This window comes from Zea mays, chromosome 1, assembly GCF_902167145.1.
Source record: "Zea mays cultivar B73 chromosome 1, Zm-B73-REFERENCE-NAM-5.0, whole genome shotgun sequence".
NCBI lineage: Eukaryota > Viridiplantae > Streptophyta > Magnoliopsida > Poales > Poaceae > Zea > Zea mays.
This window is the reverse complement of record NC_050096.1, coordinates 34,118,465-34,141,276: the sequence shown is the minus strand read 5'-3', so window position 1 is coordinate 34,141,276 and position 22,812 is coordinate 34,118,465. Positions and strand designations below refer to the sequence as shown.

Below are 22,812 nucleotides of genomic sequence, written 5' to 3'. Positions count from 1 at the left end.
TATCATTCAAATATTTTTATATACTAGCTGCATTTGTATCTTCGAATAATTTTACTATAAAAATATATTCAAATATTCAAAGATCTATCTAATAATACTAATTATATACTATAAGTATTAATATATTTATACAAATGTGGTCAAAGTAAAAAAATGTTTGACTTCTGGAAAAGTGAGAACAGTGAGAACGGCCAGACGGATGCAGTATTTAGATGCTACTGTCAACATGATTAACAGAAATTGGTTGATAAATGAGAAGTAGTTCATGCAAAACCGTTTTTTTTTTGTCCTTTGGAATCCCTTATATTTGAGTATTTGTTTAAAAAAAACTAGAATGCATAATATTACATGACGGAGGCAAATCCCATGACGTTACGTGCTTTCCACTGTTCCAGCATGACCTGAAGACTTTTGCGAGTTCTGTACCTGTGGCCGTAGTGAAGTTATGAACCAGCGGTCATCGCCGTCACATTCCAGTGGCTGCTACTAGTACTGTGACACCGTATGACTTGAAAGGTTCTTTATTTTTCTGAAACTTGTACTACACGACATTTGATATCTTGGCAATTATTGCATGACACTCTAGAGTCTAGACGTGGTTGCACAAGAACAAGGCACAGATAAGGTGATTCAAAGTTCTCATCAGGCCCCGTTTGAATCCCGATTATATAAGTATCCAGATAGTATAGATTATACTCTTGACAGTGAATGCATTGTACACGATAAATGTCTACCTTCAGACGGTACATTTGCACCAACAAGGAAGCCAAGGACAACGGACCTGATGTAATTGATGCCGTAGCACGTCCACAGGGAATTCCTGTGACATCGACTATACAAGTAGGTAGTCGGACAGTCGGGGCTTGAATATCATCTGTACGATCTTGTCAGGGAAAACAATATGAGAGCTGACACCTCTTCGCTTGGCTTTAACCCCTTTATTAAATCAGCACAAATGTCAAAGCACACACTCAAATGATTAAACATCCTCTGGTAATAAATAACTGTCATATTTGACATTTCAGGTGTTAACTGCATGTCTGACCATTAATGTCTTTCACAGTACATTCTTAAAATCCTTAAGATTCATTGCATTCTTACAATTGCCTCTGATCATTGACAACACTCTGCAGATCAGTTTCCTCTTGCACTATAACAAAGTTCAATCCTGGTAGATGCACGAAAAGACACTCCGCAGAGAAAATTTACCATGAAACTCAAACCCGAACAGCCTCCATGTAGCCTCACAGCAAGAAAGTTATCTAGATTTCATATATTCAGCAATTTCATCGATACCATCAGAGCTAGTCTTTTCTTGATCTACTGTACCGTCACCCTTTGTAGATTCTGAAGCAGATGATTCACGATTCTTGAACCTCATTCTATGCACAGTCAAATCTTTGTTGACATACTTAATAGAAACTTGATCAGATAGGTTTAGTTACAGGCCTCAACATTAACTAGGTTAGTGCACGTGCGTTGCAACGAGAACATATAATATCATGATAACTTATATATTAATGTGTTACATTGTTATGAGAAGATTTTGTAATCCATTGGTGATCCTGGCTATACATATAAATTTTGTTATTTTAATCTACCTGTTTCACCACAACATTGTAAACATCAATATCATGCAGACCTATATATATATATATATATATATATATATATATATATATATATATATATATATATATATATATATATATGATAGTTAGGTGTCTGTGCGTTGCAACGACTCACAAATTATTAATAAAACGCGAGTGCACAACAATTACAGGAAAACAAACAATATATCGGCAATCGTACACTAATCTATTCCTTTGTAGAGATATTGATAAGTCTCTGTTGTATGTTTGCAGGGATGGCATAGCGGCATAAATTGTCCTCGTAACTTAATAGATCAATCACAAAGTTCCTTCGAAGAATCCTTACATCCTACACACAAAGACATAAGAGAATAGAACATCAAATCAAAATTTTATTATATAACTGAAATGTATGTTTGAACATGAAACAAACGTACTACACTCACCCTAACAAATTCCATTCGCTTACCATTTCCCCACATGACCATAGCTTGTAGAACGAGATAGCTGGTATTAACCCTATAGAATAATGTTTGGCCAACTATGTTATATACAATGGTTATCATACAAAAATTCTATATTGTTGAGAAGGTACGTGGTACGAAGAATGGCTTGGAAGCAGACAAATAAGGTGCAATTGAGCAACAAAGACTAATTCATAAGAGAAACCAGAAACTGACAATCATAGTGTAGTTGTACTAACAAATGGTAGCTCCACCAATTCAGGTTAGTGTTTTTGAATGATTTCATGACCAGAAAAAGAACTGTTTTCTTTTTAAGGTTATCAACCATACCATGTTTATATTGAACATTTGAATTATTGGCATGAGATCAAGAACATGCCACATAATTAGTGCTAATGATTTGAGCCAATAAGGATCTTCCTTGTTGCTGATTTTGCTGCTTCGTTGATTATATTCTGCAGCAACGGATGCAAGCCAGGATGCAGGAAGTAAAGAGAACCCAGAGAACAATCCTAATTGTACTACTGTATAAGTTGGCAACCTTGGACAGAAGGTAGAACCAAATTACTGCATAATCATGTTCATCGTCCCAATTTGTTCTAGCTCTCCGTGGAGCACATTGTCCCTTCGTATCGGAGTACGGAGAACCGGCTGATTCTCAGGGAACGTCGGTGGGGCAGAGGAAAAAGGACGGAGGGAGAACTCACCTCGGCGAAAACCAACATGACGAGGGCGGACGCGAGGTGACGGTGGAGTAGATGAACAGTCGGGGAGCGGGCTTGCCGGAGCATCGGATTGGGGACGCGCGGCTCTGCGCTAAAGGGAGGGGCGAGCAGATTATTGGGAACCTCCTTGGGAGCATGGTTGTTGAGAGTGGGGGTTGTTGAGAGCGGCGTAGATCTCAAAGTCGAGGGTGGCCGAGACGCACGGCGATGGGGGCGGGGGTTGTTGAGAGCGGGTGGAGCGGACCCTCTTGAGGCACGCGCGACGGCGATGCGGTTGTCGTCGCGGGCGAGCACGTGGTCAAGGCGCGCGTGGGAGCAGAGCCAGTCAATGCCGGACGTGGCTTCTGGATGTGGAGGCTTGCGGGAAAAGGAGTGAGGTGGAGGTTGAGGTGAGGGAGGCCATGGCGGGCGGCGGAGGCAGGTGAGGCTAGGGTTGTCGAGTGGGCGAGCGAGCGTGGCTTGAGCGGAGGCGAGTGAGCCTGTGAGGCGGGGGGTCGGGGCGCACAAACGGACGTGGGATGTTGGCGGATCAGGCGGGGGGACGAGGCGCATGGACGGACGGTGTAGATTTGATGATATAGATGGACGGCGTAGATTCATGGAAGGCAGAACCAGGGGAGGCAGACTACCCCTTGCAGCCTTAATATAGTAGTATAGATATAGATATGTGCCTGACATTTCTTGAGCACAGTGCACAGATAGACTATGTGGCACAACCCATTGATTGTCTACTTGTACATTCCCTTTCCAGGCAAGAATACCATTTTTCTGCGCCTGTATAGTGGGTAACCAGCCTCGTCAAAAAAACTGTTTCAGATCTAAATGACTCCTTTTAAACAATAGCCATCTCTCGTGCAAGTGCAAGGACTATGTGGCATAAACTCTTCAATCAGGAAGAATCCTAACGGATCAGCACTAGGATCAGGTAACTCAGCAGATATATATCTATCAACGTCAGCAACGGAAGCCTCACGGTCTATATCACACTGCCAAACCAGAATGTGTGAATGAGGTAGCCCACGTTTCTGGAACTCATTTGTATAGGCAACTGCATATGTGAACGTTGGCCCTCGATCTCCCTGCACAGGTGATCAATCAGCTCACCAACACTCACACACACTCACGGTTAGAGATAGAAGAAGAGCTCTGAGAAGTGAGAACAAAGCACACACATAGCACAAACACTTGCCTGAATGTGCAGCAACTGAACTGCTTTGCTCTATTGCATTGCCTAGTATATATACAAGTCTAGTACAGCTATATGGTACACTAGTACATGGCTTAGCTCAGCCTTCAGCTACTACTACATGACTGATGTATGCCACTATATCATTAGCCTATTGCCATACTCCTACAGTACAATAGTTGGACAGCAAGAGCTGACCAAAATACAATCTCTCTGCTGCAGCAAAAGTTCAAAAGGGGGCAGCAGATTATCTTACAGTGAACATGTACACGTCAGGAACTACACGATAAAAAAAGGGCAGGCAGGCCCAATGCTTGAGGCTCCCACGTGAGTGGAGTCTTCATGCCTTCCCCCATAAAAGCGGAGAGGCTGCTTCTAACTCACGACCTAGTGAAACAACTATCATCACTGCACCAGGCCTGCCCTTCAATTGTTCAACGAAATAACATAGTAGAGTAATGAGAGACTATGTACCTGCACGAACAGGACCAAAAATGTGGCCTTCCTTTATATCAGCAAGGTATTCTAAGTTTCATATGGAAAACACGAGCTACGATATCTGACCTATCAGTAGACTTTTGGCTGGCCTTCTTCAAATCGAATTGTCTCTGTGATCTCTGGCCACTTAGAGTTGCAAGTATGTCAACATCAGCACATCAACATGATAAATTGGTAGCAGAAAGTGTTTGTAGCATAACTAATTAAAATATCATGATATAGCAAACATATGAAGGGAAGGTGGTAAAAAGAAAAGGTGTCAAGCTACATCATTTTTGTGATCCCTTATAATGCTCCAGCCAGTAATTGAACTGAAAGAGTTAAAGGTGCTTTCAGACAAAACAGAGAGTTTATTCGCAGTGTATTATCCAGTGTTCCCAGTAAATGCATCTCTCTCAACTGACCCTTTAGTGTACTTTAACCATATTTTGTGTTTAATATATGCCTATATTAGAAAAAATACAAAAACACTAACAACAAAATGGGTTACTCAGCCCTTAACATCATGAGCCCTTCTTATATGCATGTAAGATTTAGACTGAAAATTCCACAGCAAAAGTAATGTGCATTGTCTAAAGCATTCTATAAGACATCTAATAAGTAGCACTTCAGAAGGATGCTTGTAAAATTAGTCTTGTTTTTCACATAAGATTACCATTCTGACATTTTTAATTTCCATGGAATAGATAGTGTACAACAATACTCTTGCTTGTGTAAGTTACCAATGGTCTTTGCATGAACATTCACCATTTACAAAGTGGTGATAGCGGTTAACATCTCTTATGATAATTTCACGCTGCTCAATCTGTGAAATCAGCTTGATGACAACATGGCAGTCCTCACAAACTCGAAGATTCTTTGTCACAAGCAACTTTGTCCTAGGCGGTGTACTAATGAGTCCAAATGCAATGGCCAACCTCTCGCTGTGGCCCCATACCATGTTCCTCTTTTCATCATCTTCCACATTATGGAAAACCGGCGTGGTGTCAGGCACATAGCCAGTTTGACTGATGAGACCTTCCAATCGCTCCAACTCTTCATATATATCATCTGATCTAGGATGAGAAGCATCACCCACAAGAAAACCATGGAACTTCCCTTTCAATTCGATCCAGCTACAAGCAATGATCTTTTTCAAGCCTCTATTGGTCATCAGCTTCCTCACCCTTGCAGCTTCTTCCCATTTCCCAGATTCAGCATATATATTAGATAGAAGCACATAGTTACCAGCATCTTCAGGCTCCAATTCAATCAGTTTTTGCAGGGCTAATTCAGCTAGCTCAACATTTTTGTGAATCTTACAACCATTTAGCAGTGCACCCCATATCCCTGAATCTGGCTTCACCAACATTCCTTTAATAACATCAGAAGCTTCTTTGAACCTACCAGAGTGACCAAGAACATCTACAAGGCAGGTGTAATGCTGCACTGTCGGCTTGATGGAATATACAGTCACCATCAGATCAAATACTTCTTTTGCTTCTTGTACCATTCCTCCATGGTTACAAGCAGATAGGACTCCAACAAAAGTAATATGGTCAGGCATCACCTGAGCCTCACTCCGCATTCTGCTAAACAGCTCAAATGCATGATCAGCATGGCCATGCATCCCAAATCCGCAGATCATGGCATTCCAAGAAATAAGCTCCCTGTGTAAAAGTTGCTCAAAGAGAACATGCGCCACCATAACCCAACCACTCTTGGCATACATGTCGAGAAGGGAAGTCTTCAGCTTGTCCTGTGATCCAAACCCTCTCCTCCAACCATATCCATGCAGCTCCCTCCCTCTAGGCAGCGCAGACGCAACAGCTGCAGCTGATATCGCACTCACCAGAGTGGCGATCGTTGGCGCAATGCCTTCAGCCGCCATGTTACGGCACAGAGTGAGCGCCTCTGCTGGTCGCCCATTTTGCCCACATGCTGCAATCATCGAATTCCACACCGCAGCATCCCTGATTGTGGTGTCATTAAACACCGCCCAAGCCTCGTCCATGCAACCACACTTGGCGTACATGTCGATGAGGCCTGTACATACAAAAACATCAGTGGCCCAATTCGTTCGCATGACACGATCGTGCACCTCCCGGCCAGCGCTCAGGTCCAGGAGTGCAGCGCACGCCTTGAGAACCGGCGGATAGGTGAAGTTGTCTGGTTTCATGCTACCATATGCCAGCATCGCGCGGTACAGTTCTATTGCCGCCTCGCATGGCCCGTCGCGTGCATAGGCACGGATGAGCACGTTCCACAGAAAGACGTTCCCCTGGTTGGGCATTTCGTCGAACACACGACGGGCAAGAGACACATGGCCGCAAGACGCGTATAGGTCAACAAGCCTGGTGGCGAGGACCGCATCGAGGCCAGTGCCCGACACGAGGAGCCTGGCGTGGAGCTGCCGACCGGGCCGAACGGCTCTGGAGAGGACGCAGGATCGGAGGATGGTGGCGTAATTGCTATGGTTGTACGGAGATGGGCACGGGGAGAGGAAGGCGGGGATTTGAGCAGGAGGCGGAGGTGGAGGAGATGCGCCATTGGGTGCAGGACGGAGATCGCTGGTCGTTTGGAGGGAAGAGACGGGGAGGAGGTGATAGAGGCGTGCCGGAGACGGCGAGGCTGTTGATTTTGAGAGCATGGATGTCAGCATCTTCGGGCCGCGCATACGGCGGGCGATGCCGCGATGGTTGTTGCACGAAGTACACTCCAGGACCAGCTCTCGGACGCCGCCGTTGGTGGTCCGACGTCCGAGACTCCGACGCCGACGGCCCACCGACCGAGAAGGTGGACCGCAGCTTCTCAACGCCGCGGGATGTCGCCCGCCGTCTGCCGCCTCATCGATTCGATGAAGTCAGTCTCGCAGGAACTAGATCCTCGCCAGCGTGGGTGGCCGGCGGCCGGTCATCTGTGCGGCCGTGGGCTCGTGTGGTGTAAGTGTTAGGGCGCAGGCGGCCGGCCGGCGAAAAATTTGCAATTTGGCTAAACGTGGGCTTAGCTTAGATTGCTATCAACTGACTGAGCTTCGTCCAAGTACCATTATAAACCATGCCACACATTTTAAAATACTCCATTAGTCTCGAATTATAATTTGTTTGACCTTTTGTTTCACATTTGTATTTAATTTTTTCGAAAAAAATGAAAAATTCAAAACCACAGTTAAATATATTATATAAACCACATTTAAAATATATTATATGCTAAATAATATATAGCGAAAATTAACAATAATTATGAATTTTTTTGAATAAGACGGCTTGATCAAATTTAAGGTAAAAAAGTCAGATTTGAATTGGAACGAATGAAGTATCATTTAGCTATTTAACAAAAATTAAAGTATCTTTAATTTAATTCTAGAAGACAAACGGACTATTTTGCCCTTCTTTCTCACTTCTCCTTTCTGTGTTTCTTCCCTGTATTAATTCTTGTGCATGGATTTTTCTCCCTCACGATAGGGTCGTGGCATGATGAGGTTAGCTCGTCGTTGTGAGGCCATGGCAAGGCAGCAGCAACACCGAGCGCGGGTTCATGGCGAGGCAACAGCAGAACCGAGCGGGCGCAGGGTTCATGGCGAGGCAGCAGCAGCATCGGGCGCGGGGTTCATGGCATCGCGGTGGAGCCAGCTCGCCGTGGTGGGTCAGCAGCAACAGCGGGCGCGGGGTTAGTGGCGAGGCGAACTAACAGAGATGAAGATGGTGAGGAGAAAGCTACAAAAGCACGGGGGTGTTGCCCGCGTCGTCGTCCTAGCCATGAGCAGAGGTGACGGGGCAGTTGGCCAGCTGGCCTTCTCGTCGCCGATGGTGGTCACCAGCATGACCCACTACGCTATCCTGCTCGACCCTGTCATGTTCGTCGCCCGCCTCGACGACCTCTAACTCGTCGCCACCATGCTCAACAACTCATGGGCGTGTTAAGTTCTCACTAGGATTCACCACAATAGTTCTTACAGCAATCAGATAGTAGAAGGAGAGGAAGAACACAAGAGAAGAAGACTTGGAGAAGAAGATTTTGATAGCTCTGTTCGATGATGCCCTTCCTGCCGCCGCCGTCAGGCTCAGTATACTGATCAGGTCATCCACTCTGGTCCTTGGAACCTGGAGTTGGGCTTCCGCATCCGTCCGACTCTTTTCGGCCCATCGATAATCATCGCTGGCCCATCACTCTGCTCCTGTAGGCCAGCCGGTACTTGTTGCCTTGTAGTTGCACTGCTGACATCCCCCTGGATAACGCATTGCTTGTCCCTAAGCAGGCGCATTGGGAAAACGTTGTCGCAGGGGAATCACATCTTCCCAAGTAGCCAACGAAGACGGAAATCCAGACCATTGTATAAGAGCTTGTGAAACACCAGCAGGGCCCAAGCGGCGCTGCAATACTTTTTCAGGAATCTGAAGACCATCCAATTGATCAGGAAGCTGAGCAACTGCGACCGAAGATCCAACGGCCCGTTTGAGTTGAGACACATGAAATACAGGGTGGACAGCTGAAGAAGGAGGTAATGGCAACTTATAAGCCACAGTACCAATCTTGGAAACAATGGGAAATGGACCGAAAAACCGAAATGCTAGCTTTTGGTTAGCCCGAGGAGCCAAGGATGACTGAACATAAGGTTGAAGCTTCACGAAGACATGATCACCCACCTCAAAGTTTCGCTCAGATCGATTCTTATCAGCAGCTTTCTTCATGCGGTTTTGTGCTCTGGACAAATGTTGGTGCACCAAGGCAGATATGACAGCCTTATCATGTAGTCAATCAGCGAGAGCAGGAACTAGAGCAGCTTTCAACGTATCAAGTCCAAAGTGCTTAGGAGCATAGCCATAAAGTGCTTCAAAAGGGGACATCTGCAAAGCTGAATGCCAGGATGAATTATACCAAAACTCGGCCAAGTACAACCATTCTAGCCACTTGTGAGGACATGCATGGACAAAGCACCTCAAAAATGTCTCAAGGCATTGATTGACTCGTTCAGTCTGGCCATCCGATTGAGGGTGATAAGCGGAACTCATGTTTAGGGACACACCAGCAAGTGTAAACATGTTTCTCCATAACTGACTAGTGAATATTTTATCTCTGTTAGAGACAATAGCTGAAGGCATTCCATGAAGCTTATAGACATGCTGCATAAATATTTTGGCGATTCCTGCTGCTGTAAATGGGTGTTTAAGTGGAATAAAATGGCCAAATTTGGAAAATTTATCCACTACCACCAAGACACAATTTTTACCCCCTGACATTGGTAAACCTTCAATGAAGTCCATAGTAATGGTCTGCCAGGCTCCAGCAGGAACAGGCAAGGGTTGGAGCAATCCAGGGTACTTCACTCTTTCAGCCTTGGCTTGTTGACACACAGTGCAAGAGGAAACAAACTGGATAACTGACTTTTTCATGCCAGGCCAAGCAAAGAGATGTTTCAGCCTATGGTAAGTCACTGGAATGCCGGAGTGCCCCCCTACAGCTGAACTATGTAAGGCCTGAATAAGCAGTTGTTGGAGCTTGTAATTGCGACCAACCCAGATTTTACCCTTAAACCGAAGTAATCCGTCATGGAGGGTGAAATAAGGAACCGCTGCAGGATTAACAGCCAACTTGGACATCAGGTCTTTAGCCGAGTCATCCGTCATGTAGCCCTCAATGACACTTTGACACCATTGAGGAGAACACACAGAAATTGATAGCAATGAGGCTTCATGATTTCGTCGTGACAGAGCATCAGCAACTCTATTTTCATGACCCTGTTTGTAGATAATCTTATACTGCAGACCGAGGAGTTTGGTAAAGACTCTTTGCTGCCAGGGTGTGTTCAACCTTTGTTCATTCAAATGCACCAGGCTTTTTTGATCAGTATGAATGATAAATTCCCCATGAAGCAAGTAAGAGCGCCATTGTTCCACAACAATCAAAATAGCAAGATATTCTTTCTCATATGTTGACAGCCCTTGGGTTTTGACCCCTAGTGGCTTACTGATGAAGGCTAGTGGATGGCCTCTCTGCATGAGGACGGCACCAACACCATTCTTGCACGCGTCCGTTTCAATCACAAAAGGGTGGGAAAATCAGGCAAGGCGAGGACTGGTGCAGAACTGATAGATGTCTTCAAGGTGTCAAATGAAAGCTCATGATCCTGAGTCCAGACGAAAAGCACCCCTTTTTAAGCAACTCAGTCAGAGGTTTAGCAATGAGGGCGAAATGCTTAACGAAGCGTCTGTAATAACCCACCAAGCCTAGGAACCTGCGCAGTTCTTTTACATTCATTGGTACAGGCCAGTTGACCACTGCATCCACTTTATGCGGGTCCGTGGCCACTCCAGATGCACTGACAATATGCCCCAAATAAGAAATAGAGTTTTGAGCAAACTTGCATTTATTCATTTTGACGAACCACTGCTCCTTCTGTAGAATTGTTAGCACCTGTGCCAAGTGATCCAAATGCTCTTGGAAGGACTTGATGTAGACCAGAATGTCATCAAAGAAGACAACTACGCATTTCCATAGTAATGGAGCCAAGGATGAATTCATTGCACCCTGAAAAGTACCAGGCGCCCCCACACAAGCCAAAAGGCATCACCCGAAACTCAAACTGCCCATGATGCGTTTGAAATGCTGTTTTGAACTCTTCACCCGGTTTCAAACGAACCTGATGATACCCTGATGCTAAGTCCAATGTAGTAAACCAAGAGGCTCCATGCAACTCATCCATTAAATGTTCAAAGACTGGAATAGGAAAATGGCTTTTTAGAGTCAAAGCATTGAGATACCTATAGTCAACACAAAATCTGAATGTACCATCTTTTTTACGGACTAGCAGCACTGGAGAATTGAAAGCCGATGAACTGGGACGAACAATTCCCAACCGAACCATTTCAGCAACCTGGTTCTCAATTTCATCCTTAAGATTGGGCGGGTATCTGTAGGGCCTAATGTTGACAGGCTGAGCTCCCAAGATCAACGGAATGATGTGGTCAGTACTTCTTTCAGGAGGCAAACTAGCCGGTTTAGCAAACATTGAAGAAAATCGTGAGAGCAGTGTGGAAATGTTGGGGTGCAAGTCAGTATCCTCAGTTATTGCAGGCAGTTCTTGAGACATGGACAGATGAATAAGCAAGTCTTGAAGAGGAACATCAGATTCACCTTGTAACAGTATTTGAGTTCCTTGATAAGGAATTACTAGCCATCTATGTTTCCAGTGCACTCTCATGGGACTAAAGGTTTCCAACCAATCGAGACCTAGAATCAGATCAAAAGAATGAAGGGGTAAAATCTTCAAGTCAAAAACAAAATCATAACCCTGGATACTCCACTGAGCCTGAGACAGTATCTGATTGCACTGCATTATACCCCCTTTTGCCACCTTGACTCGAGCACAAGTCGACACTAAATTCATTGCAGCCAATTTGCAGACAATATCTTGACTGATAAAGGAATTGGAACTGCCCGAATCAATTAATATGCTCACAGAAATTTGTTGTATAGTCCCTAACAGTTGTAAGGATCTCGGTGTGACCTTCCCGGATACCGTAGCAGAAGAAACAGCTAGAAACACATGTTCATCTTCCATTGGACAATCCAACTGTGCAGATGTAGAGTCATTAGCAGGAAATAAATCCCAAACCTCTTGTATAGCATGAAGTTGGACAGTTGCGTTGCAAACATGACCACGGTGCCATTTTTCAGCACACCGGTCACAGAGGCCACGAGCACGCCTGTAAGAACGAAGCGCTGCCAATTTGTCTTCAGGAGATTTGCTTGGAAGTTGCTGTCGTTGAACAGGTGGTGAAGGTGCAACCACAGGAAGCTCCCCTTGACTCGGAGGTGGGGGCAGAGGTAAAGCCATCTAGGGAGGTGGCTTTGACCAAACTGCACAATCACTCCGACGCATCTCACCGCGACCAGTGGACGTCGACACCTCCTCCTGCAACAGAGCCAAGGAACAAGCAGTATCCAACTCCACGGGGCGTTGCAACAGAACAACAGCACGTATGTCAGGTCGAAGACCCTCAACAAATCGAGTAACAAAATACAATGGATCACCCGCAGACTGATAGACCGACAACTGATCGACCAGGGAGGAGAATTGTTCAATGTACTCTGACACATTACCCAATTGTTGGATGCGAAACAACTGACGCAGCAACAATTGGTATTGATCCTTGCCATAGTGTTCATGTAACAACTGACAAAACAACGGCCATGACAACTTTGGGTGGCGCAACAGCACTGCTTGAAACCAACAAGCAATAGCAGGAGCCATATGCATGGAAGCAATTTTGACCCAAGAGGTTGTATCAACTTGATACATCTCAAAATAAACTTCACAGTGATTTATCCACAAACGGGGGTGACGCCCATCAAACAGTGGAAACAACAGTTTAGGCAATCTGACAAGCAAGTGTCCTGCCGAATCCTCCACCTGCGAACGCTCAGCACAACGCTCATACAAAGGTCCATGGAAACGCGGAGACAACGGGGAAGGATGGGAATGGAGCATACCCTTGACCGGGTCAGGGAGATAGGTCGTAACGGACCCGAATCCCTGATCCCGGAGATGTTTGTCGACGCGGTGCCCCAACGGGCCATCGGTTCCACGGCCAGCAGGTGAGCGCTCGGCCGCCGACTCTGGCTTGGTGAGGATGTCTGCGTTTAGCGCCACGCCATCAAGAGTCGCCCGTTCACTTGTATGTTGAGCTTGCGAAGCTCGAGCTTGACGTCATCCAGTGCGGCGTCCACCCGTGGCTTCCAGGAGGCGAGATCTTCGCCCACAGCCTCCAGGGCGCTGATGCGCACCTCCTTTGCGTCCGCCAAAGCAGCGAACCACCTTTCCCACTTCTGATCCAACGCGGAGAAGCGTTTCTCCAGTTCGTCGAGAATCAACTTGGTGTTGGCGTCCATCTGCCCTTGCCGACGTTGCAGGCGAGTGAAGTGGTCATGGGGTGGAACGTAATCCAGCGCGGAACCGAAGAATCGAGTAGCCCTCTGATACCAGATGTTAAGTTCTCACTAGGATTCACCACAATAGTTCTTACAGCAATGGGATAGTAGAAGGAGAGGAAGAACACAGAAAAGCAGACTTGGAGAAGAAGACTTGGAAGAGAAGTATGGTTTGATAGCTCTGTTCGATGATGTCCTTCCTGCCGCTGCCGTCAGGCTCAGTATACTGATCAGGTCATCCACTCTGGTCCTTGGAACCTGAAGTTAGGCTTCCGCATCCGTCCGACTCTTTTCGGCCCATCGATAATCATCGCTGGCCCATCACTCTGCTCCTGTAGCCCAGCCGGTACTTGCTGCCTTGTAGTTGCACTGCTGACAGGGCGTTCACCTGCAGGCGTCACTGCTCATCTCTGCGCTAGCCTCCACCATCATTTCCCTCCTTTGGATCGCTGCCCGAGTGCCCGTCTTCCTCCGCCAGGACTGGGAACGTCGTGCCTGCCGCGGACATGCTCTGCCACTCCGTTCGTGCGTTGTTTGCCTACGGATTCATCCATGGGGTGTTGTGTCCTGTCCTTGACGGCGAGGTTGAGCCAGAAGATCCGATGACAGTCGAATACGAAGCCAAAGGCGTTGGCAGGGGTAGAGGGGTACACAAAATTGTATTCATACTTATCTGATTTATTAAACGACTAAATGGCATTTTAGCATATGCGACAGTGCGACACAGTTGATAATGGCATTTGGATGAAGCCTAGTCATTTGATGACAATATGGTGAAGCCCATGTTTCATAATGACGAAATTGCAAATTTCTCCTGGTCGGCAGCCAAGGTGTGTTTGGTTTCGTTTATGTTTTGATGGATGATTGCTAGTCGTTGGATGACAAATCTAACGGCCCAAACAAAACAAATTAAAAAAAATATAACAACGAAAAACAAAATATGACACACAATGAATTGAATTGAACTAAACACAGTTCAATATGACTCTATGCTTAGAGCAAGGTTAATAATATAGCTCCTAGTAAGTTTTAATATGCTACCATGTCATATATATTTAATTAAAAGCCTAATTATATAATAACTCTTTCAAAATATAAGATGTACATTTAATATTTGTTGTACATCTTTCTCACGAAGTATCGTGAAGTTCGTCACGAGCCCACTTTAAGTTGGCTACTAACGAGTAGCATGCTTCCCTTTTTATTTCTATAAATTATGCACCTCGTGTGGTATACTCATCATACGTGACTGGTGAGGTGTCGATAAAAACACCAAATACTAGTATAGTTCCAGCTAGTTTTAGGAAGTAGTTGTTGGAGCTACACTGAACGCATCTGGAGAATGGAGTTGGTATGCACTAGGCACGTTTGGTGTACCCTTGAAAGTTGAGTAGAGTGCCAATGGCTACTTACTTGGCTCGAGACTATAAATATACCCCTCTACCTCGTTAGTTTAAGGTCCCTTGCCTATTTATTCACCTAAGGGCTAGTTTGGAAGCCAGAAAATCGAAGAGGATTGGAGGGGCTAGAATCCTCTTATTATTCAAAATTGAATAAAAATGGGATTCTAACCCTTCCAATCCCCTCCGGATTTGTGACTTCCAAACTAGTTCTAAAGGACTCATTTGGAGAGGAAGAGATAGCCTTTTGTCTAGTGAGGTGATTGAGATTTGATAATCGCGAGATTAGTATCTCATTAGCACATTGAGAGAAACAAATGTGAATCCACCATTCTCATTATCCTGGATAGGTAAGTGAGAAATTTTGTTTGTTACCCTTGGTGATCGGTATCATCTAGACGACTTGATAGTGATCAAGAGTTTGGAGATTACCCAAGATATTGTGGGTGACCCAACAAACAAGGTGTAAATGGTTGTGGACGGTTTATTGTGCTAGAGTGGCAAAAAACAGCCTAGAGAGAGCAATTGGTTCTTGCGTAGATAAGAGGAGGGATGCCCTTTGTATGGATGCTCCAGTAAGAACTAGTATATAGTATCTAGCTCGAAAAAACATAGAGAATTTTTTTAATGATTCCTTTACTTTGCACTTTTATATTTGTACAATTTGTTTAAATTGTCATGCTTTAATTATAAGGTAGAAAACACCCGCAGACAAGGCGTAAAGAGTGAGCTTCGTGATAGACTTCAATTTATGCACCCTAATTCATCCTCTTTCGGACATGTTAATTCTTTCAAAAAGTGGTTGTCAACTATGGGTCTAATTCAGAAATTTTGTCCTAGCTATTAGCTCAACCTGACTTGAAGTCGCCGTTGACTTTGGTTCATGAACCATGATGTGATCAGATGCAATGCAAGGACCATGTTTGACCCGGGTCTAACAAGGCAGTGAAGTTGTCATAAGTCCTCCGGCTTCGCATTCGAGCCCAACCAGCGGCCACTACTCTAGCCATCTAGCGCCCTAGTTACGCATGAAGGATGACGTATGGTCATTCGTCCAGTCCCGTTGGCCGTTCGGCAGTCCAGGAACAGTTCCTGCTCAGGAACAGTTCCACGCTGGGACGGAGTGGATCCTGGTTATTTACTAAATCTTGGTCTGATTTGATTCTAGGTGTTCATAGGTGTGGCTCCAATCCGAGTGGAAGAGAGGTTAAAAGGCCAGAAATGCTCTGGTTTCGTTCAGGATTAAATCTATCCGAACAGCCATTTAGGATTGGTCCAATTTTAATCCAAGTGACATAATTTCAGATGGAATGTGTTGTATTCCATGTCGTTCTAGGCCAAACCCGACCGTGCCGGCTACGCGGGGTCGCATTCCTTGTTTCGTTAGTTGATGCAGACGAGTAGCAGTTGATGTGCGCCGCTGAGAACCGTGCATGCAATTGCTCAACTGCACTAGCAGGGGCCGGTTCATATACTGATTGATTTACTGCGCCCCCGACGCAAGCCTGGCCGGCTAGGTACGATCATTTCTAGCGTATGTGCAGATGCAGGTAAATATCCTCGGAATGACTTATTTTGCATCTACTCATGCAGATATCGTTCCTCGTGTACAAGCAACCAAATAGACACTCAGCGAAAGTCAACGCACGTGATGATTCAGGATGGAATGGTGTGGGTAACCAATCAGGTGGATACACATCGTGTAGGGAAAGCAAGGCTCGTCGTCATCATCATCTACTCAGCTGGGCATGCGGCTGTGTGGACAGCGATACAACTAGGTAGATGAGGTACACATTATGCGTGTTTGGTTGCCTGTATTTGTGCATGCTTGCATCGCGGGATGCAGGTAGCTGTTGTTTGGTTGTTGTGAGCCAGGTTCTGCGCGTGCGAGCTGTGTTTGGTTGCTTGCACGCAGATTTGGACTCAGGTTCGCACGATCCTTTAATCACCTTGGACCAGGCTCTCTAGATACGAGTAGATTGGTCGTATCTTCGGAGCCAGGCTCCAGCAGTCCTGACTCACACAGCCAGGCTACCGAGAGAAGCCAACCAACATAAGCATTGTGACATTTGTGTACTTGTGTGTTGACTGGCACCTAAATTTACTGCCTACGGTTGTGCATTGTCGTTGATGCATTGATCACATTGATACTCGTAGAGACTGGGTCATTACGTGGCCATCCTGTCGGCCACCGCGAAATCACACTGGCCTGCCCGATCAAGGACCAGATGTCGGATCGACCATCGTGATCCATCAAAGCGACAAAGCCCCACACAACAAGCGAGATTGGAATATCTGACCGGCCGACGACATAGCAAGCAGTAGTACTCCATATAGATATAGCACAGAGCTAGTAGCCTGGGTCAGACTATAGATGTCCATATGGACCGGGGCCGTCAGGTGGCTCGAGGCTCGACACTTATTTGGCCCGGTGCCAGCACGGCACGGGCCACTAGGCGACAGGTTCGTGCCAGCCTGGCCCATTGCTTGTGTCGTGTCTGAGGCGACAGAGTGGGACATCGTGTTTGGCCCGGCCCGGCACGCTTCAACGGCTAGCACGGTCATGGCCCCATGTCCGTGTATACACGCCGCTCGGTGTGGTGCCCTATCTGTCTGACCGCATTCTCGTCCACCCCACCCTAAACCTAATCTCACATTCTCACCCTCCCTCTCTCTCTGGCTCCTCGCTCCACCGCATCGACGCATTCGTAGATCCTATTTGTCTTCCTCCTCGATCTCGGGCTCTTGGCTTGACATCCACAGGCCAAAGCTCCTATTCGTCTTCCTCTTTGGTCTTAGCTCTCAATCTCCCTCCTAATCGACACATATGTAACCATAATCCCCTCTGTTGAGTCTCGGAGTTAGATCTTCTACTCCTTTGGTGTTCGATGTTGGCTGTCGACTAATCGTCGACTTCGGAGCTCCGCTTGCGCAAGGTAAATCCCCTTCCCTTTGTGATTTTTAGATGAACAGGAACTTCAACCCTAATTAGCTAATCCCCTCCCCCTTTCCGTCACATTCTAATTGTCGGGTACCGTAATTAGGGGTACCCCCAACACTCCTAAACACGACTGGTAAACATCTTCAGCACAAACTGCAAAGATTGATGGGCGCGGTTTAAGTCATGGCTCCGTCTACCCAAGGGACGCGATCTCGCCCGAGCCCACCCTCGGACGGGAGCAGTAGTCCCGACGAATTTACGCCTCGCCCGAGGGCCTCCTCAGACGGTGGACGCACCCTCGACTCGCCCGAAGCCCAGCTCGGGCAGGCTTCGTCGAGAAACAACCTTGGCCAAATCGCCTTACCAACCGACCATATCGCAGGCGCATTCAATGCGGGGATCGCCTGACACCTTATCCTGACACGCGTGCCTCAGTCGGCAAGGTCGAAGTGACCGCAGTCACTTCGCCCTTTCACTGAACGACCTGACAGGAAAACAGCGCCGCTCGCCCCGCTCCGACTGCTGTGCCACCCACCAGGGTGAGACTGACAACAGCCGAGTTCAGCCTCGGGCGCAACAGGAAGCTCTGCCTCGCCCGACCTTAGGCCTCGGCCTCGGGAGGAGGTCTCCGCCTCGCTCGACCCCAGGAAGCTCCGCCTCGCCCGACCTTAGGCCTCGGCCTCGGAAGGAGGTCTCCGCCTCGCCTGACCCCAGGGCTCGGCCTCAGCTTCGGCCTCGGGAGGAATCGCGTCCTCGCCCGACCACGGCCTCGGCCTCAGGAGAAGTCTCCGCCTCGCCCGACCTTGGGCTCGGACCGACCGCGCCACAGGAGATACATCATTACCCTACCCTAGCTAGCTCAGGCTACGAGGGAACAAGACCAGCGTCCCATCTGGCTCGCCCCGGTAACAGGTAATGATGGTTCCCCGTGTGCGTCCATGACGTCGGTGGTTCTCAGCCCCCTACGGAAGCAAGGAGACGTCAGCAGGATCCCAGCAGCATCGACAGCTGTGCTTCTACAAGGCTCAAGCACTTCTCTGATGGCCACGTTATCGCATACACAGGGCTCAAGCACTTCTTCGACAGCCACGTTGGCATGTACACAGGGCTCAGGCACTCCTCTGCCAGACACGTTAGCGCATAGCTACACCCCCCATTGTACATCTGGATCCTCTCCTTGCATCTATAAAAGGGAGGTCCAGGGCCTTCCTGCGGGGGGGGGGGGGGGGGGGTCGCGCGGGGGAACGAGCTAACGAATAGGCTCACCCTCTCTCTCTCTCTCGCGACACTTGTAACCCCTACTACGAGCACACCCCTGGTGCGAGATAATACAAGCTACATTCCCCTTGTGTTCCATCTTGCGCCAACCCATCTGGGCAGGGGCACGCAGCGATAAATTCACTGGTTGGCTCGGCCGAGGGACCCCTAGGTCCGAAACGCCGACAGTTGGCGCGCCAGGTAGGGGCCTGATGCGTGTTAACGAACACTTTCCCGTTGAGTTCCAGATGGGCAGTCTTCAGCAACCTCTTCAGCCCGGGACGGTGCTCCGCTTCGGGAGTCTCGAGTTCATGTCCCTCGATGGCAGCTACGACATGGTACTCCTCCCCCTGCAGCGTGACAGCAACAACGACGGTCGTCAGCTCGCCCGGCGGCGGCAAACTCGACGACGTCTTCCCCCCGTGGCAGAAGAGCAGCATCTGGGTTTGTCCCGCCACCCTCCTCGCCGCAGGAGGAGGAGACGGGGCAACCGTGGCCAGGCAGGAGGCGACACCTCGTCGGCTGTCGGTCCGGAGTGAGTCGACGACGCCGGCACCCCAGCGGGGGACATGTCGGGTGTTGTCCTCGCACCTGAGACAACGACAGATGTCGTTTCCCCGTGACGTGCCAACCCCAAGCGGACTGATGACGCCAGCACTCTTGCGAAGGACTTGCTGGGCGTTAGCCTCGTACCTGAGATGACGGTGCAATCCGCCCCCGATGCGACTTCACCACCGTCCATCGATCAAGAGGTACCGTCCGTTTTCCACCCTGTGCCTTTTAGATTCAGCTTCAATCCACCGAGCGACCCCGCTTCGGTGAGCGCTTTTGTAAAGGCATATCCTAACCTTCCGGTGTACCATATGTGGTCATCTTGGGACCGACTGACGGCCGTCTTAACCTACAGGCCCCTGGGTTCCGAGGAAGAAGACGACCCTGACTCTGGTTGGGATTTCTCCGGGCTCCGTGATCCCAGTGCCATGCGAGACTTCATGACCGCATGTGACTACTGCCTCTCCGGTTGCTCTGATGATGGCCACAGCCTTGACGACAAGGGTTGTGGCCCAAGTCGCGAATGTTTCCACGTCGATCTGGGGGGTCGCGACGATGGCAGCCACCTCGATATGCCGGAGGATGACGATCCCCCTGGGCATGTGTCTCGCGTTGACATCCCGCGGGAGCTAGCTGTGGTCCTAGTCCTTGCGGGGGGTCAGGACACACAGCTCGAGCAAATCTGCGAGATGCAAGCCCAGCTCGACGAGGAAGCAGGGCAACTTGTGCAGCTCCGGCAAAACATCGAGCAGGAGAGGGTAGGCCGAGCACTCACCGGAGAAGCGCGTCATCGGGCCTGGGACGTCTAACGCCATATCGTTGACGATGCCAGGGCAAGGCTGCCCCTGGCCTCCAGCGTGTTCGGCCAGAATCTAGCTGCAGCAGCAATGCTACTCCAAGCAATGTCGGAGCCATCCACCACCGAGGGGCGGCGTATCCAGGGAGAACTCAAGAACCTCTTGGAGGATGTCGCGGTCCGACGGGCCAAAAGCTCTGCCTCCCGAAGGCAAGGGTGCCCCTCGGAGCATCGCACAATGACTTCCCGACTCATGCGGGAGGCCTCGGTCCACACCGGGCGCACGCGGGACAGGACGCCTGCAGCCCCGGATCGCCTCGGCGAAGAGCACCACTGCCGCGACCGTCGAGCCCGCCTCGAAGAGAAGGTGCGCCGAGGCTACCACCCCAGGCGTGGGGGACGCTACGACAGTGAGGAGGACCGGAGCTCCTCACCCGAACCGCCAGGTCCGCGAGTTTTCAGCCGGGCCATACGACGGGCGTCGTTCCCAGCTCGGTTCCGGGCCCCGACTACCATCACCAAGTACTGGGGGGAAACGAGGCCAGAGTTGTGGCTTGCGGACTACCGGCTGGCATGCCAGCTGGGAGGAACGAACGACGACAACCTCATCATCCGCAACCTCCCCATGTTCCTCTCTGACGCCGCCCGGGCCTGGCTGGAGCATCTTCCTCCTGCGCAGATCTCCAACAGAGACGACCTGGTCAAGGCCTTCGCTGGAAACTTCCAAGGTACGTACGTACGCCCTGGGAATTCGTGGGATCTCCGAAGCTGCCGCCAGCAGCCAGGGGAGTCCCTGCGAGAGTACATCCGACGGTTTTCGAAGCAGCGCACCGAGCTACCCAACATCACCGTCTCGGATGTCATCGGGGCATTCCTCGCCGGCACCACTTGCCACGACCTAGTGAGCAAACTGGGGCGCAAGACTCCCACCAAGGCGAGCGAATTGATGGACATCGCCACCAAGTTCGCCTCTAGTCAGGAGGCGGTCGAAGCCATCTTTCGGAAGGACAAGCAGCCTTAGGGACGACAGTAGGAAGACGTCCCCGAGGCGTCCGCCCAGCGTGGCACGAAGAAGAAGGCCAAGAAGAAGTCGCAAGTGAAGCGCGACGCCGCTGACGCAGATTTTGTCGTTGCTGCCGAGCACAGGAACCCTCGGAAGCCTCCCGGAGGAGCCAACATGTTTGACAAGATGCTCAAGGAGTCATGCCCCTATCACCAGGGTCCCGTCAAGCACACCCTTGAGGAATGCGTCATGCTTCGGTGCTACTTCCATAAAGTCGGGTCCTCAGCGGGAGATGGCAAAGGCCAAGACAACAACAAGGAGGGCGACAAGGCAGAGGAGTTCCCCGAGGTCCACGGCTGCTTCATGATGTACGGTGGGCAAGTAGCGAACGCCTCGGCTCGGCACCGCAAGCAGGAGCGCCGGGAGATCTGCTTGGTGCAGGTGGCGGTGCCAGTCTACCTAGACTGGTCCGACAAGCCCATCACCTTCGACCAAGGCGACCACCCCGACTGTGTGCCGAGCCTAGGAAGGTACCCGCTCGTTGTCGATCCCGTCATCAGCAACACCAGGCTCACCAAGGTCCTCATGGACGGAGGCAGCAACCTCAACATCATCTACGCCGAGACCCTCGGGCTCTTGGGGATCGATCTATCCACGATCTGGGCCGGTGCGGTGCCCTTTCAAGGGATCATCCCCGGAAAGCGCGTTTTGCCCCTTGGACAACTCGATTTGCCCGTCTGCTTCGGAACTCCCTCCAACTTCTGAAAGGAAACCCTCACGTTCGAGGTGGTCGGGTTCCGAGGGACCTACCACGCAGTGCTGGGGAGGCCGTGCTACGCCAAGTCCATGGCCGTCCCCAACTACACGTACCTCAAGCTCAAGATGTGAGGCCCCAACGGGGTCATCACTGTCGGATCCACGTACCGCCATGCGTACGAATGTGACATGGAATGCGTGGAGTACGTTGAGGCCCTCGCCGAGTCTGAGGCCCTCATCTCCGACCTAGAGTGCCTCTTCAAGGAGGTGCCTGATGCGAAGCGCCACACTGGCAACTTCGAACCGGCTGAGGCAGTTAAGTTCGTCCCTCTCGACCCCAGCAACGACGCCGACAAGAAAGTCCGGATCGGCTCCGAGCTCGACCCCAAATAGGAAGCAGTGCTCATCGACTTTCTCCGCGCAAATGCCGAAATTTTTGCGTGGAGTCCCTCAGACATGCCGGGCATACCGAGGGATGTCGCCGAGCACTCGCTGGATATCCGAGCTGGAGCCTGACCCGTGAAGCAGCACCTGCACCGCTTTGACGAAGAGAAGCGCAGGGCCATAGCGAGGAGGTCCACAAGTTGATGGCTGCAGGGTTCATCAAAGAGGTATTCCATCCTGAATGGTTAGCTAACCCTGTGCTTGTGAAAAAGAAATGTGGGAAATGGAGGATGTGTGTCGACTACACCGGGTTGAATAGAGCATGTTTGAAGGTTCCCTACCCTTTGC

The 22,812-nt window shown here is 49.2% G+C and overlaps 1 protein-coding gene across 1 annotated transcript; it reads right to left on the bottom strand.

The window, feature by feature from the left end:
* Positions 1–3,977: 3,977 nt before the first annotated feature.
* Positions 3,978–7,487, bottom strand: LOC103633575 (pentatricopeptide repeat-containing protein At4g21065). The gene is made up of 2 exons (XM_008655269.4): positions 4,532–7,487; positions 3,978–4,441 (listed from the first exon to the last, which is right to left on the bottom strand). The coding sequence occupies exon 1, from the start codon at positions 7,119–7,121 to the stop codon at positions 5,184–5,186; it is 1,938 nt and encodes a 645-aa protein (XP_008653491.1). The 5' UTR covers positions 7,122–7,487; the 3' UTR covers positions 3,978–4,441; positions 4,532–5,183.
* Between the last annotated feature and the right edge of the window lie 15,325 nt (positions 7,488–22,812).

What these genes read in the sequence shown, in the direction of transcription:
- LOC103633575 (XM_008655269.4), bottom strand. Translation starts at nt 7,121, where the DNA reads ATGCGCGGCCCGAAGATGCTGACATCCATGCTCTCAAAATCAACAGCC.